The 15,425-nt window shown below is 44.1% G+C and overlaps 1 protein-coding gene across 2 annotated transcripts in view; it reads left to right on the plus strand.

Annotated features, from left to right (window-relative positions):
• The first annotated feature begins 14,725 nt into the window (after positions 1-14,725).
• LOC117510247 (probable E3 ubiquitin-protein ligase HECTD4) overlaps positions 14,726-15,425 on the plus strand; it is a 128,600-nt gene continuing 127,900 nt past the window's right edge. For both annotated transcript variants that reach the window (XM_034169886.1, XM_034169887.1), the window contains exon 1: positions 14,726-15,305. In XM_034169886.1, coding sequence (XP_034025777.1) covers positions 15,159-15,305 — 147 coding nt within the window. In that variant the 5' untranslated portion in view covers positions 14,726-15,158. The remainder of the gene's footprint in view (positions 15,306-15,425) is intronic.

Consider the following 15,425-nt stretch of genomic DNA (forward strand, 5'->3'; position numbering starts at 1 on the left):
TGTCAGTAGGGTTAAGGAGATCTTCAAAGTGTTCTTTCCACCACTTGATGATATCCTCAATCCAGGTTGGTAGCTCTCCTTTGCTGAACACAGCCTGGGCTAAGAACTGCCTCCCTTTTCTGAGTCACCTGACTGTATGCCAGAACGGCTTCAAGGCTGACCAAAAGTCATTCTCCATGGCCTTCCCAAACTCTTCCCATACCCCAGTTTTTGCCTCAGCCACCACTAAGGCTGCAGTCCTTCTGCCTGGTACACATCTGATGATTTTGGAGGCCAACTATACATGAAAGGTCTCCTTCTTCAGCCTGACTGCTTCCCTCACCGCAGGTGTCCACCGGTGGGTTCTTGGGTTGCCGCCGAAACAATTTGTCAACCTTCTGGCGACAGCTCAAAGCAGCTGCCTCAACATTGGAAGTCTTGAACATGGACTACTCTGATTCCATGTCCCCAACCTGCCTCAAGATATAGGTGAAGTTTGTTTTTTTTTTTTTTTTTTTTTTTTTTTTTTGAGGTGTGAGTTGAAGGCCATCCAAAGATTCCCAGAAAACTCTCACAACATATTTAGGACATCCAGGTCGGTTCGGTGGCTTACCCCACCATCTGACCCTAGTCATCCCCACTTGGTGATCAGTTGACAGCTATGCCCCTCTCGTCACTTGAGTACACAAGACACACAGTCACAGGTCTAATGACATGACTACAAAATTGTTTTTTGACTTCTGACCAAAGGGTGTTCATAAGTACAGTTGTTACTTGTGAACACCCTTGTGCTCACACAAGGTGCTTGTTATGGACAATCCATGACCAACACAGAAGTCCAACAATACTACACCAATTGAAATCAGATCATGGAACACATTCCTCCCAGTCACTCTCCTCCAAGGTTATCCATCACTGCCCATGCTAGCATTGAAGTGCCCCAGTAGAAGTAATAAGTTACCAGCAGGGCTCTTTTCTCAGATCCCACCAACAGTCTCAAAAATGGCTCTGAATTGCTGTTTGGTACATATGCACAAGCAACAGTCAGATTCCTGTCTGTGACACAAAGATGCATTGAGGCAGGCCTGTCATTCACTGGGAAAAACTCCAAAATAACAGCATCCAGTCGGGGACGTGCGAGTATCCCCACACCTGCCCAGTGATTCTCATCCTGGACAACCCTGGCTAAAGATAAAATCCAGCCTCTCTCCCAGAGTTTGGTTCCAAAGCCCACGCTGTGCATGGACGTATGCCCAACTATTTCTAGTTGGAATCACACAGTCTCCCGCACAAGCTCAGGCTCCCCACTAGAGAGGTGACGTTCCAAGAGTCAAGTACAATAACTGAGTGTCAGATCATGTCCAGCACAGGGACTTGTCCGCTTCCCGTAAAACAGTGCACTAGACCCTTTCCTCTCCTTGCGAGTAGTGAACCCATGTGGAAGTGGGATTATTAAATTTATTTTAGAAGCAAAGTATGTGCTAATGCACATACAGACCCTACGATGACTGTAGCCTTTAAATATGAAATTCATAATTTGATATGGGTGCACATTCCGGAACTATCCAGTGCGTGGTGATTTATCATTTGACATGGATGCATGTTCCTAAACCGTCCAGTCGATGGAAATATTGAGTAGGTGGCAGACAGGTCTGTTTTTTTTTTTTTTTTACATAACCAAATTAAAATAAATTTTTTGATTGATCTGATACATCAAAGTTAACTTCATCCTTACGTGCTCTTTCAATTTGGTTAGTTACAAGATTACACAATGTATTATGTGTGAATTATTACTTAAACAAGATGGGTGGGATATACTAACCCACTCACCCATGCGCTCATATGTATTTTTGTTGAACAAGCCTTAAATTGTTCCAGTGCAAGGAAATGAAGAGATTATTTGATATTTATGTCCTTTTGTGAATCTTTCTTCAATGTCCTTCTAGTTTAATTAATAAATATTTAGGTAATTCCAGAATAAAATAAAACAAATCAAAGGTATTAAGTCTATTGCATGCTACATAAATTAAAAATGGAAACATTGTCCTGTAGGTTAATTGAAACACCAGTGTTGCGGTGTTGTGGTGCAGTGTTGCCAGATCCCAGGAAGAAAACAAGCTTCATGTCTGTGAAAAGTGTAAAAGAAGCAATATTATACCAGCTATTCTCTCTGGGACTTTTGCAATTAAAGGAAATAAAAGCATTCAAATCACTATTGCACTATTTGTGAAGAATTATTTTCCAAAATCCCCTAAGATTTGAAATACTTATGCATTACATTTTTCCAAGCGAATTCATAATAATACCTAGGTAATACAGTTTCAATGTTAATAAACTGGCTTTTGTACAAAATATGTCTTGCCAATATTACTGGTGAACACTTTGAATTAAAGATGAACCTCTACATTTCAGTCTCATCTTGATCCCTTCATTTCCATTGTGGTAGTGTACAGAGGCAAAAGCAAAAACTTATTGTGCAAATACTGATGTACCTGACTGTATGTATAAAAAACAAATGACTAATTCTTACTTGGTTTATGTGATATATTTTTTAACCCCTTGTTATAAACTGAGATTCTATACAAATATTTATTATATTGACTATATTGATTGTGTCAGCTGCATGGTGGTTGTGTACAGAGGAAAAATTACTATCAGGCTGGATGGTCAGGAATTGCAGGACACAAATGCACGGCTCATACAAACTGCTCTGGTTTTTAAAAGGCTTTACTGCGGTGGATAGCAGAGGTCAGTAGATGAGTAAGCAGTCCAGAAAAAACAGCAGTACAAAAAACATCAGGCAAACGGCATGGTCAAGGCAACAGGCTGGAGGTCAGGTACACACAATGAGGCAGGCAGGAATACCAACAGGAACAGGGCTGGAATGAAGGCACAAGGCACAACAAACTGGCAAGGGACAAACACACCCAGTGAGCTCATATAATCCCTGGTGACAATCAGCAAATCAGGTACAGGTGTGCATGGAAAGCACCAGAACCAGGGTGTTGTCAGCAAGAGAGAGAGTAACACCCATCACCAAGAACCAAAGAGAAAGACAAGAGAAGCAGAGACAGACAGAACCAAGCAGAAAACCTCAGCAAAAGAATAAACAAACCAAAACTAGTGCTGCTGTTGTCGGATAGAGCCAGATCCGCACTGGTATTTGCCACAAGTTCTACGCCGGATTCCCTTCCTGACGCAACTCCAGTTTTACCTGGAGAAACACACACAGCCGCTGTGTTATGTGTCGGACGCAGCTCGGAGAACCGACCAGCGTTTGAAGGACCCAGTATGAAATAAGCAGAGCACGGTACAAAGGCTAACTGAATTTAATACATAACAGTGAAGTGATACAAAACAACAAAAGAATGTGCGGTCTGGTGTGGTGGTGATACGGTGTGCTCCCAGCAGCGCTAACGGTCCGGAGCCAGAAGCCGTTCGGACCCAAGGACCCCGCCGACACCCCCCAGGTGGCCGCAACAAACCGAGTCTGTGAAAGAAGGAACCATTATGTGAGTCCACACTCTACACACAGAGAGACCACTCAAAGGTGTACATAAACAGCAAACACTTCCTGGCTTAATTACTAATCAGCTTCCCAACCTGCAGGCATGGAACATCCAGTTCACAAAACACTGCAGTGGAAGCCGATACATGACTAACGTACAGCTCAATATAATAAGGTGTGAGGACACCACATTTACTGACTGTATAAACGTTAGTCACAAAATCTAACGTACCTCAGGAAGTGTGCTGACGAGCGTGAGACCTCACCCCCTCCTCTTTCACAGACCGTGCATCAAACCCTGGACGTTCTCTGCATCCACTGATGATGAGATGGCTCCCGAGACGACGATCTCACCCGTCTGGTCACAAGGTCGAGTCTCTGGCAAATACACACTGTATACTCCAGTCTTAAATGCCACCATGTTCCAATCCATATAGATGCACCACAGCTGTGAGTCCTGACGAGCCGCAGGTGATCAGGGTGAGGTCCTGATAACCTCAGCTACACAGCCACTCAGTCCCAAATGCAAGCCACCTGGAAGGAAAACCAAAAGACAGAAACAAAAAGGCAGCCAGGCCCCCCAGCCATACAACACGCTGGTGCCCAAGAGGTCACTCATCCAAGTACTAACCAGATGCCGCACTGCTTAGCTTCTGAGATCTGACGGGATCAGGCTGACACAGAGCAGACTGGCTGCAAACAAACCAAAACCAATGAAAAATAAAAAATAACTAACAGAACAAAATAAAACAGAAAACCAAACAAAAACTCAAACCCTGACAATTACAAATAAATAAATTAAAAAATGCTGAGACAGCATCTAAATGATTCATCCATTTTTAAGCAGTTTCATCATTTTCGGTGGGGAAAGAGAAACACTCCTCATGGGATTTGTTTCTATGGCAACAATAAATCACAAACGACTAACTTATAATATACGGCAATTTACAAACTACTCATTAACTTCAAAGAACCAAACATTTGTCTAATCTGCTATCACAGATTTTTTGTGTTTGTTTGTTTGTTTTGTCACCATTGCGATAGTTTTTGAGTGACAAATCTGAAAAAAATGAACTTCCCATTTGCCTGAAAAAAAAAAATGATAATAAAGGGCCTTACTGTTGACCACTGGAATGACTTTGCTTCACACTAGTAGGTGCTTTGTGAGTCACAACTAGAGTGTCTTTTGCATGTGAGGAATGGACATTTTCACCTGGCTGCAGCAGATAGAAGACTGCTTTCGGGAGGTGTGGAAGGACCGATTCCTTGCCTGTGTGGTTGTCATCCAGGACTGAAGACTGGTAAAGTGCCAGTGGCACTTACAGCCATTGTTCTAAAGTGTTTCGTGAAACCCTCTGGAGTAACATCACAACAAGCCTGCCGCCTATATTTGACTCAAACAGCAAATTGGTCCACAGAGGATACCATGGCTACAGCCCTCCACACTAACACACCTGGAACAGCGGGGGAGCTACGACAGACTGCTCTTCATAGACTTCAGCTCTGCTTTTAGTACCATCGTACCAAACAGACTGGTCACAAAACCTTTGGACTTCAGACTCTCACAACACATCTGCTACTGGATCAGAGACTTTGACAAACTGCCCTCAGAGAGTCAGAGTATGAACCATGGAAATATAGAGTGGAATGGACGTGCGCGCCTCAATCTATTAGCGTTGCTCAGGACAGGAAGGTGCCATTAGTAAGGGTGGAAATGTGCAGATCATCAATAATAAACTGACTAGCGTCGCTATTTCTTAACAGATTTTAATAAATGTAGGCTTGTTTTAAAGCCCCCTAAAAGCTCTTTCCAATGAACCTATGCATGTGTGGGTGAAAAAAAACCTTTTATGTAAAATTTGTTAACAGATTTTAATAAAAGTAGCCTTGTTTTAAAGTTCTTTAATTGATCTTTCTAATGAACCCATACATGACTGGGTAAGAAAAAAAAATGTTTTATGTAAAGTGTGGAAATTTGGGGAAAAATATGCCATTCTGTTCATTTACTGTGATGTTTTTTTTTTTCCTGTCATCATATTTCTCGATGGATTTTTATAAATGAGGCCTTGTAAGTTGTATTCAGGCTGATTAAAAGCTCTAACGAACCCATACATGTCTGGATAAACAATCCTTATGTATTAAAATATAAATCTGAAATATGCCTTGCCATTGTGCTCATTTATCTTGCTGCTTTTTCCACTGTAATATTACTGCTAGTCTTTTAATGACAACATATATATGATTTTTTACTAACATTTTATTACAAGTAGATATAAAGCCATTCAGAATTTGACTTTTGACCCTCAGTATGTATGTACGTATGTATGTATGTGTGTGTGTGTGTGTATATATATATATATATATATATATATATATATATATATATATATATATATAAACATTTTTGTTTCTGTATTTCTATGCATGTGAACGTAGCTTAATGAAAAGAACTTATGGCGTTGCGTTATAGTCTCTGTATGTCGATATTAAATTGCGACATAATGACTTTAAAATAGGCATTTGTTTTACATAATTACATTAAGACTCTTGCACAGTTCATTTTACTATTCGAGAATTTGTTTTTTAGTTGGTGCAGTTGATGGGGAAGCACTGGCTGCCTTTTCCCCCCTCATTTCGCTTCTGTTTAACAGGTGTCTTAACTGGCTCAAGGCGCTCTTTCCACCCTTAGTAATGGCCACCATGCGGCACACCGCTAGTCACGTGACGTCCATTCCAGGTCTCTATTTCCATGGTATGAACCAGAGGTGGGACGAAGGCTGTCTCAAGTCATGAATCAGCAAGTCCCAAGTCAAGTCTCAAGTCATAATGACCACCAATTATTTGCAAGCTGACTTGAGACTTGATTTGGGACTTGCTGATTCATGGCTTGAGAGAGACTTCGTCCCACCTCTGGTATGAACCTATCTGTCCTCAGCTTTGAGCCTCCACACCGCTTCCTTCCATTCTAACCTTACCAACCTCTAGAACCGCACACAGGCGACAGCGGTAAGGAAAAACTCCCACTGATGATTTAAGGAAGAAACCTCAAGCAGACCAGACTCAAAGGGGTGACCCTCTGCTTGGGCCATGCTACGGACACAATAGACAATACAGGAAATTATACAGGAGATTTTGGGAGTCCATGCTGGTGCACAAGACTGGAGGCCTGCAGAAGAAAACAGCCATTCCCATCTCTGGATGGAGCTGCACCTTAAACAGAAAGGAAAAAACTGAATCAGGTGACAGAAAGACAACAAATACAGTATAATTGATCAGCATTTAGCAACAAGAAAAACAGAAGAAATACCAAGGTAATTGTTGGCCACTAGCCCTAAGCTTCACTAAAAGACTCAGACTTTAGATAAAGTTGAGCCCGCGGGCCGCTCTCTTTACTAATAAAATTAATTTAAAAGGGTAAAAAGCATAGTAACATACTATGCCAGTATGCTAGCCATACAAAAGGGAAAACAAGTGCGTCTTAAGTCTGGACTTGAAAGTCGCTACAGAATCTGACAGTTTGATTGATGCAGGGAGATCATTCCACAAAGCAGGTGCACGATAAGAGAAAGCTCTGTGACCCGCAGACTTTTTATTCTCCCTAGGGACACAAAGTAGTCCTGCACCCTGAGAACGCAGACCCGTGTTGTGGGCTACCTGCTCTGTTCCTGCTGCTGCTGCTCTCTCTCCTTTCTCTGCACAGGTGGCCCACCTCAAGCTGATCAACACAACTGATTCACATCTCATCAGCAGTTGTATATGAACCCCGGCTCTTCACTCCATCCTCGCCAGAAACTCAGCGTACCTTCCACAGTAACTGGCTTATCTTTCCTACACAAAACTTATTCTGGTTATTTCTGAGCTCCCATGCTCCAGACTTATACTGGGGTAATACTGAGCTTTCATGCTCCTGATTATTGTTCAGTATTTTTGTTCTGCAGTCTGTCAGAGTTTCCTCTAGCTCTGTTTTTTGCAGCAGCATTTCACAGCTTCAGCTCTCTTCAGCACACAGGACTCGGCTAAGACAATCTGCCACCAGTGATTACTTATCAATCAATCAATTTTTTTATATAGCGCCAAATCACAACAAACAGTTGCCCCAAGGCGCTTTATATTGTAAGGCAAGGCCATACAATAATTATGTAAAACCCCAACGGTCAAAACGACCCCCTGTGAGCAAGCACTTGGCTACAGTGGGAAGGAAAAACTCCCTTTTAACAGGAAGAAACCTCCAGCAGAACCAGGCTCAGGGAGGCAGTCTTCTGCTGGGACTGGTTGGGGCTGAGGGAGAGAACCAGGAAAAAGACATGCTGTGGAGGGGAGCAGAGATCGATCACTAATGATTAAATGCAGAGTGGTGCATACAGAGCAAAAAGAGAAAGAAACAGTCCACTTATCTGTGGAATTGATTCAGCCCAGCACTTACTCACCTGTGTATCTTCTCCAGATGGTGTTGACAGCTTGCAGGCAGCCACCTGGCTCCAGATCCATCCCATCAGAACCGAAGACATCTGGGCTGCGGTTCCCCTGGTTCCACTGCTGAGCGGGCCAGTGTCCACACGGCTAGACAGCCTTGCACATTAGCACTTTACTCATCTGTAAACCCATTCTGTAAATAAATCTGTGTTCTGACTTCTTACTCTTGCTCAGCTGCTTCTGGGTTCGCCATTCACTCACGCCCGAACCATAACAGCCCGGGCCGGTACGTAAGGTTTAAGTAGGGAGGCGCCAGTCTGTGAACAGTTTTCTAGGTTAGTAACAGATCCTTAAAATGTGATCTCACAGGAACACAAAGCCAGTGAAGAGACGCCAAAATGGGTGTAATGCAAAATGGACCCGATTAGCCTATGATCTAATTCATTGCAGTGTCTCACGTATGTGGACAGTGTAGTTATGTTGTCAAAAACGCAGGAAGGGCTGCAAAAATGTCTCGATAAGCTACATAGGTATTGTACTAAATGGAAGCTCAAGATGAATTTTGCAAAAGCTAAGGTTGTGGTTTTTAATAAGTAAAGCAGTAATTACATTGCTGTGAGAGTTTTATATATAGGTAAATGAGAGTGAATGTGTTAAAAGTTACAAATATTAAAGTCTGTATTTTTGTAATCCAGGCTCAATTAAATGAGCTGTAAATAATCTGTAAATTAAGGCCAGAAATGCATGTTTTAAATTAAACAATTGGTAGATATTAAGACGACCAACCTAGAACAGCTGTAAGTCTAGTTCATGTGTTGATAAAGCAGATTGTTCTGCATGTGGCAAACATTTAGGTTGTTCCACTGTTTTGCAAGTTTATGTTAAATCAAACTATTAGAAACAGTACAAACTAATTTTGCTCGATATACGTTGGGTTTACATAATTATTTGCCTCATGCAGCTACCTGTGGGGAACTGGGGCTTTTTCCATGAGGGATTCGGTGATTAAATTAGCCTTTTAAATATAAAAATAATTTGATAAACCATCTTGAGAATAGTTTGCTTTATGAGCCTAAATTACAGTGCATGTCAATGCCAACAGTGAGCATATCTCTCAAATCAGGAACTCAAAAGTTACAGAATATAAGTGTTCCTCATAAAATATGTGAACCTTTGCAGAGTTTATATGCTAAAATTGGTGATGCTAATGGTAAACGTAGACTGTATTCACAACTAAAATACACTATGACTTACGAACCATATTTAAACAATGTCCCTGATGCTGCACTTACTAAATTAAGAACAAGCAGTCATGCACTTTGCACTGAGACGAGGATGTTGTGTGGGCCGCTGAAGAGGAGGTACTGCTGGCCCACCACCACCAGAGGGCGCCCTGCTTGGAGTGCGGGCTCCAAGCACGAGAGGGCGCCAGACCCAGAAGAAGTGACAGCTGTCACTCATCCTCTGCACCAGCTGTCACTCGTTCATCATCACCACCATAAAAGCCGGACTGCAACTCCACCTCCCCGCCGAGAAATCGACTACCATTACCAAGGTAATTTCTCTGTGAACTTAAGACTGTGTATCTGTCTAAACTCTTCTTTGCAGCCGTTTTCCTGTCGGTGAGACTCGTCTGTGGAGGTGGCGTTTGAGGTGTTCAGCGACGGCTTCGCAACACCTCCCACCCAGATAAGTGCTCAAACAGGAGCTGCACGAGGCATGTTTGGGGTACCAGCCCCCATTGTTCCCGCTGGTGGAGGGAGAGGTCGGTGTGCCCTCGGTCCAGGCCCACCTCAGGAGGTGCCGCCGGGTGTGGCGGGCCGCCCGCTCTGCCCTGTTAAAGGCCCGGACGAGGGCAAAGGCCCGGACGAGGGCCAAGGCCCATGCGGACCGCCGGCGTTCCCCGGCCCCCACATACCAGCCCGGGCAGGAGGTGTGGCTCTCGACCAAGGACATCCCTTTGTGTGTCGACTCCCCAAAGTTGAAAGACAGATTCATTGGACCCTTTAAGATCCTCAAGATCATCAACCCGGCCGCAGTGAAGCTTCAACTCCCGGCTTCACTGCGGATTCACCCTGTCTTTCATGTTTCCCATCTCAAACCACACCACACCTCGCCCCTCTGTACTCCGGGACCTACGCCGCCTCCTGCCCGGCTCATTGACGGGGAGCCTGCCTGGACAGTCCGCAGGCTCCTGGACGTCCGTCGTAAGGGCCGGGGTTTCCAATATCTGGTGGACTAGGAGGGGTATGGACCTGAAGAACGCTCCTGGGTGAAGAGGAGCTTCATCCTGGACCCGGCCCTCCTGGCCAAGTTCTACGCAAGACATCCGGACAAGCCTGGTCGGACGCCAGGAGGCGCCCGTTGAGGGGGGGGTCCTGTTGTGTGGGCCGCTGAAGAGGTACTGCTGGCCCACCACCACCAGAGGGCGCCCTGCTTGGAGTGCGGGCTCCAAGCACGAGAGGGCGCCAGACCCAGAAGAAGTGACAGCTGTCACTCATCCTCTGCACCAGCTGTCACTCGTTCATCATCACCACCATAAAAGCCGGACTGCAACTCCACCTCCCCGCCGAGAAATCGACTACCATTACCAAGGTAATTTCTCTGTGAACTTAAGACTGTATATCTGTCTAAACTCTTCTTTGCAGCCGTTTTCCTGTCGGTGAGACTCGTCTGTGGAGGTGGCGTTTGAGGTGTTCAGCGACGGCTTCGCAACACCTCCCACCCAGATAAGTGCTCAAACAGGAGCTGCACGAGTGTGTGCTTGGAGGTGGAGGCGCTTCCTCCCTCATTAACTGTGGATTTACTGAGTGTGCGGATTCACACTCACTCATCATATTTCTGCTTTCTGCCAGCAGTACCAGGGTCGACAGCCGAAGACAGAGGCCACCTGGGGACTCGGGACTTGGCGGCTCCGGTGTTCTTCAGACCGTTGGTGGTGGAAGCCGTGTGGGACGCAGCTTCTCTCTCGTCGGGGGTCTTCTATCTTCGAGCCTGCCCACACGTCACCTGGTGTTAAATTGACTGTGCAGATTACAGTACGTTTCGTTGTGTATTATCGCAACATTAAATTGTTACCGTTTTTGGCTTATTCATTGTCCGTTCATTTGCGCCCCCTGTTGTGGGTCCGTGCTACGACACCTTCCCAACAGAGGAGGTATAATTGCCCAAAAACTCATGTTGGCGATTGTGTTTGCAAGTTCTCTCAGGTGGTTGAAATTTATTTTATGACCATGTATGAGAGGGAAAGGACAGGTTTGTTTGTTTATTTAGAAACATTGATTCTGACCTTTCATGATTTGGATGCTATCCAGTAAATTATTCTCATGTTAACATCTACAAGGATGTCATCTGGCAATTTGGGAAATCCATTTACCATGCATTTGAAAAAAGCTATGCCCTGTTGCATGTGACCTTTTAGTGTGGGTATTTTTTTAATTGATGAAAATGGTGTTATTGCTGTAGTTCAAGGCCACCAATCTGCTCTGCATATGCTTGATAAAACCATATCTCAGAAGCTAGCAGGATAGGTCCTGGTTGGTAGTTGGTGCTTCTTCTGGACCTTCTCCCAGTTGGACATGCCTAGAAGACCTTGCTAGGGACACGACCAGGGGGCATCCTCACCAGTTGCCCAAACCACTTCAGCTGGCTCCTTTTAATGCAAAGAACCAGCAGCTCTACTCTGAGTCCCTCCCTGATATTTGAGCTACTCACCCTGTCCCCGAATGTTAGCCTAGAGACCCAACAGAGGACGCTCATTTCACCCCTTGTGTCCATGACTTTGTTCTTTTAGTTGAAGTTCCTAACAATAAGGCAAATAAGTATTTAATCCACTGCCGATTTGGCAAGTTTTCCCACCTTCAAAGAATGGAGAGGTGGTCTGTAATTTTTATCATAGGTAGACTTCAACTGTGAGAGACAGAATCTAAAAAAAAAAAAAAAAAAAAATCAAAATCACATTGTATGATTTTTAAATAAATAATTTGCATTTTATTGCATGAAATAAGTATTTGATACAATAGAAAAACAGACCTTAATATTTGGTACAGAAATCTTTGTTTATAATTACAGAGGTCAGACGTTTTCTGTAGTTCTTGACCAAGTTTGCACACTGCAGCAGGGATTTTGGTCCAATCTTCCATACAGATCTTCACCAGATCTTTCAGGTTTCGAGTTTCAGTGCCTTCCAAAGATTTTCTATTGAGTTCAGGTCTGGAAACTGGCAAGGCCACTCCAGGACCTAGAAATGCTTCTTACAGAACCACTTCTTAGTTGCCCTGGCTGTGTGTTTCAGGTCATTGTCATGCTGGAAGACCCAGCCACGACACATCATCAATGCTCTAACTGAAGGAAGGAGGTTGCTTTCCTAAATCTTGCGATATACAACCCCATCCATCCTCCCTTCAATATGGTGCAGTCGTCCTGTCCCCTTTGCAGAAAAGCACCCCCCAACAATGATGTTTCCATCCCCATGCTTCAGGGCTGGGATGGTTTTCTTGGGGTTGTTGTGTCCTCCAAACACGGCGAGTGAAGTTGATACTAAAAAGTTCTATTTTGGGCTCATATCACATGACCTTCTCACATGCCTCTTCTGGATCATCTAGATGGTCACTGGCAAACTTCAAATGGGCCTGAACATGTGCTGGCTTGAGCAGGGGGACCTTGCTGCCCTGGAGGATTTTAAACCATGATGGCGTAGTGTGTTACTAATGTAATCTTTGCGACTGTGGTCCCAGCTCTCTTCAGGTCATTGACCAGGTCCTCCCATGTAGTTCTGGTTCTGGACTTTCTCAGAATCATCCTTACCCCACGAGGAGATATCTTGCATGGAGCCCCAGAATGAGGAAGAATGACAGTCATCTTGTATTTCTTTGATTTTCTAATAATTACGCCAACAGTTGTTGCCTTCTCACCAAGCTGCTTTCCTATTGTCCTGTAGTCCATCCCAGCCTTGTGCAGGTCTACAATTTTGGCCCTGGCATCCTGAGACAGCTCTTTGGTCTTGGGCATGGTAGATTGGTTGGCGTGTGATTGACTGAGTGTGTGGACAGGTGTCTTTTATACAGGTAACAAGTTCAAACAGGTGCAATTAATATAGGTAATGAGCGCCGAATAGGAGGGCTTCTTAAAGAAAAACTAATAGGTCTGTGAGAGACCGGATTCTTGCTGGTTGGTAGGTGATCAAATGCAGGGGTGGTGACCAAGTGGTTAATGTGCTTGGTTTCAGTTCAGAAGGTTCTGGGTTCAAATCCCACCCCTGCCACATTTCTCCATGTAATGTGGAGTTGCATCAGGAAGGGCATCTGGCGTAAAACCTGTGCCAATTCAACATGCAGATCCACCTTGGATTTGCTGCGGCGACTCCAAATGCAAACAAGGGAGCAGCTGAAGGGAATTACTTGGTAGGTGATCAAATACTTATTTCATGCAATAAAGTGCAAATTAATTATTTAAAAATAATACAATGTGATTTTCTGATTTTTTTTTTTTTTTTAAAGATTCTGTCTCTCACCATTGAAGTGTACCTACAATAAAATTTACAGACTTCTCAATTCTTTGTATGTGTGAAAACCTGCAAAATCGACAGTGGATCAAATACTTATTTGTAAATTGATTGGTAAATCCAGATTCTTGCCTTCTGGCTCAACGCTTTCTTCACCACGACTGTCTGATACAACGTCTGAGGGGACAGTCCTTTGACTGCAGTTCTACTGAAAGATAAAGATAATAGTAGAGATGGGCGATACCGGGAACTTTGGTATTGATCCAGTACCAAGTAAATACAGACCCAGTATCGCCGATATCGATACTGATACTTTTTCATATTTAAGCTTTATAGATCCAAAGGATCCAAAAGACCTAGGATAGAATTTTGCCAAACACTGTATGTGACAACAAACTACTTTATTATCACAATCAACATTTTTGTTTAAAACAATATCACTCAACACAACTTAAAATAAAATCTTATGAGGTAGAGGGCTGACAAACCACAATACAAGGGCGTGCTGCTCCGTGTTGTGTGACAGCGCAGTGCTGCTCTTACAGAGAGTAGACTTTGATGAATCTGAGTGCGCAGCAGTCAGTGCGTGCGGGAGAGAAAAAAGCTTGAGTATCGATCTTTTTACACGAGGATCGTTCAGTATCAATGCCAGTGTTGGTATCGATATTAGGATCGATCCGCCCACCTCCAGATAATAGAGCTACCGACCAAGATAAGCCTGGGAGCATACACTGGTACAGCACACTGCCGCATCCATGACACCACAGAATTACCTTAAACCCTGGATGAAAACCACTCAGGCAGACAACCAGTCCATCCCCACATCTCTAATGTATCTGTCACAGCCTGGTGAAACCTAGGTGTCTCCTTGGTCTTCTCCAGCCAATGGGGTCCTCAACACTCAGTATCTATGTGCTGGATGACGAAGAAGAAAAGGTTCATTATTTAACGTGGGCACTGGGTAGCCAACGAAAGCACTTTATCAGCAATGGACAAAGACATCCAGTTGCCTTTGGTCACAGTGTCCAAGTCTCACAATCATACAGTAAAACTGGTATAACAATGTAATACAGCTACTGCATAATTTTTGCTGATAGCAGTTACGTTTTTCCATCAACATTTATAGACTTGTGGAATTTTGAGGATATTTAATGCAAAGGGATTCTGCGCCACTTGAACCCTTATTAAGCAACCTCACACATAAAAAAAGAAAAGAAAATCATGTCTAAAGTCGCTTTTAATCAGCGACCTTGGCAACACATCACGAACTTTTTATTTATTTATTTATTTTATTGATATCCTGTCGTCTGCGCCGCTGTGCATGTTGGGAGCAGGTAGGTGGCCTTGGAAACATGGCGTCGTACTGACAGCTGGGAGATTCTCATTATCTTCCCCAAGCAGTGACACAGCGGCCGGGCCGTTAGCTTAGCTGTTCTTGCGCAGGATTTTAGTCGGACAGGAGATTTTGTTTAAATGCAGTAAAGTCAGTGTATGCTCGGCAGTGTTGACGGACCGACACAATAACGGCTTTAAATAGGAGTGTCACGCCCACTGTGTTGGCTAATGCTAGCTTACGGCGAATAGCTGTTAGCATGAGCGCCGAGGATCTGCCGGTCCGCCGTTTCATTCAATAACGAGCAACCGACTGTCAGGCTGATGTAACTCGCTTGCCCGGCTGTAAGCCCTTGGTGTCGTTCTCTGTCACTAAGTTTTTAATGTTCGACCCTGTCGGCGGCGCCGTAGGCGGGGAGAGCGATGGGCTCCGGGGCTGTGGATTCGTCCCAGTGGCTCTCGGTGAAGGAGGAGACCATTTTCCTCCACGATGGACTCATTCGGGTCACGGATCTGGCCGAACTGCCCAGTGAAATCGGAGTGTCAGAGCAGGGTGACACCGAGCAAGAGGTAGGTGAAAGCCACACGTCGAGATGATGTGGATGTAGTTTCCTGCTCTGCTTCATATAAAACCCTATTTCAAGCTGTTTTGAAAGGACGTCATATTCTTTGAGATATATATGTGTGTGT

This window comes from Thalassophryne amazonica, chromosome 5 (assembly GCF_902500255.1).
Source record: "Thalassophryne amazonica chromosome 5, fThaAma1.1, whole genome shotgun sequence".
NCBI classification, from domain to species: Eukaryota; Metazoa; Chordata; class Actinopteri; order Batrachoidiformes; family Batrachoididae; genus Thalassophryne; species Thalassophryne amazonica.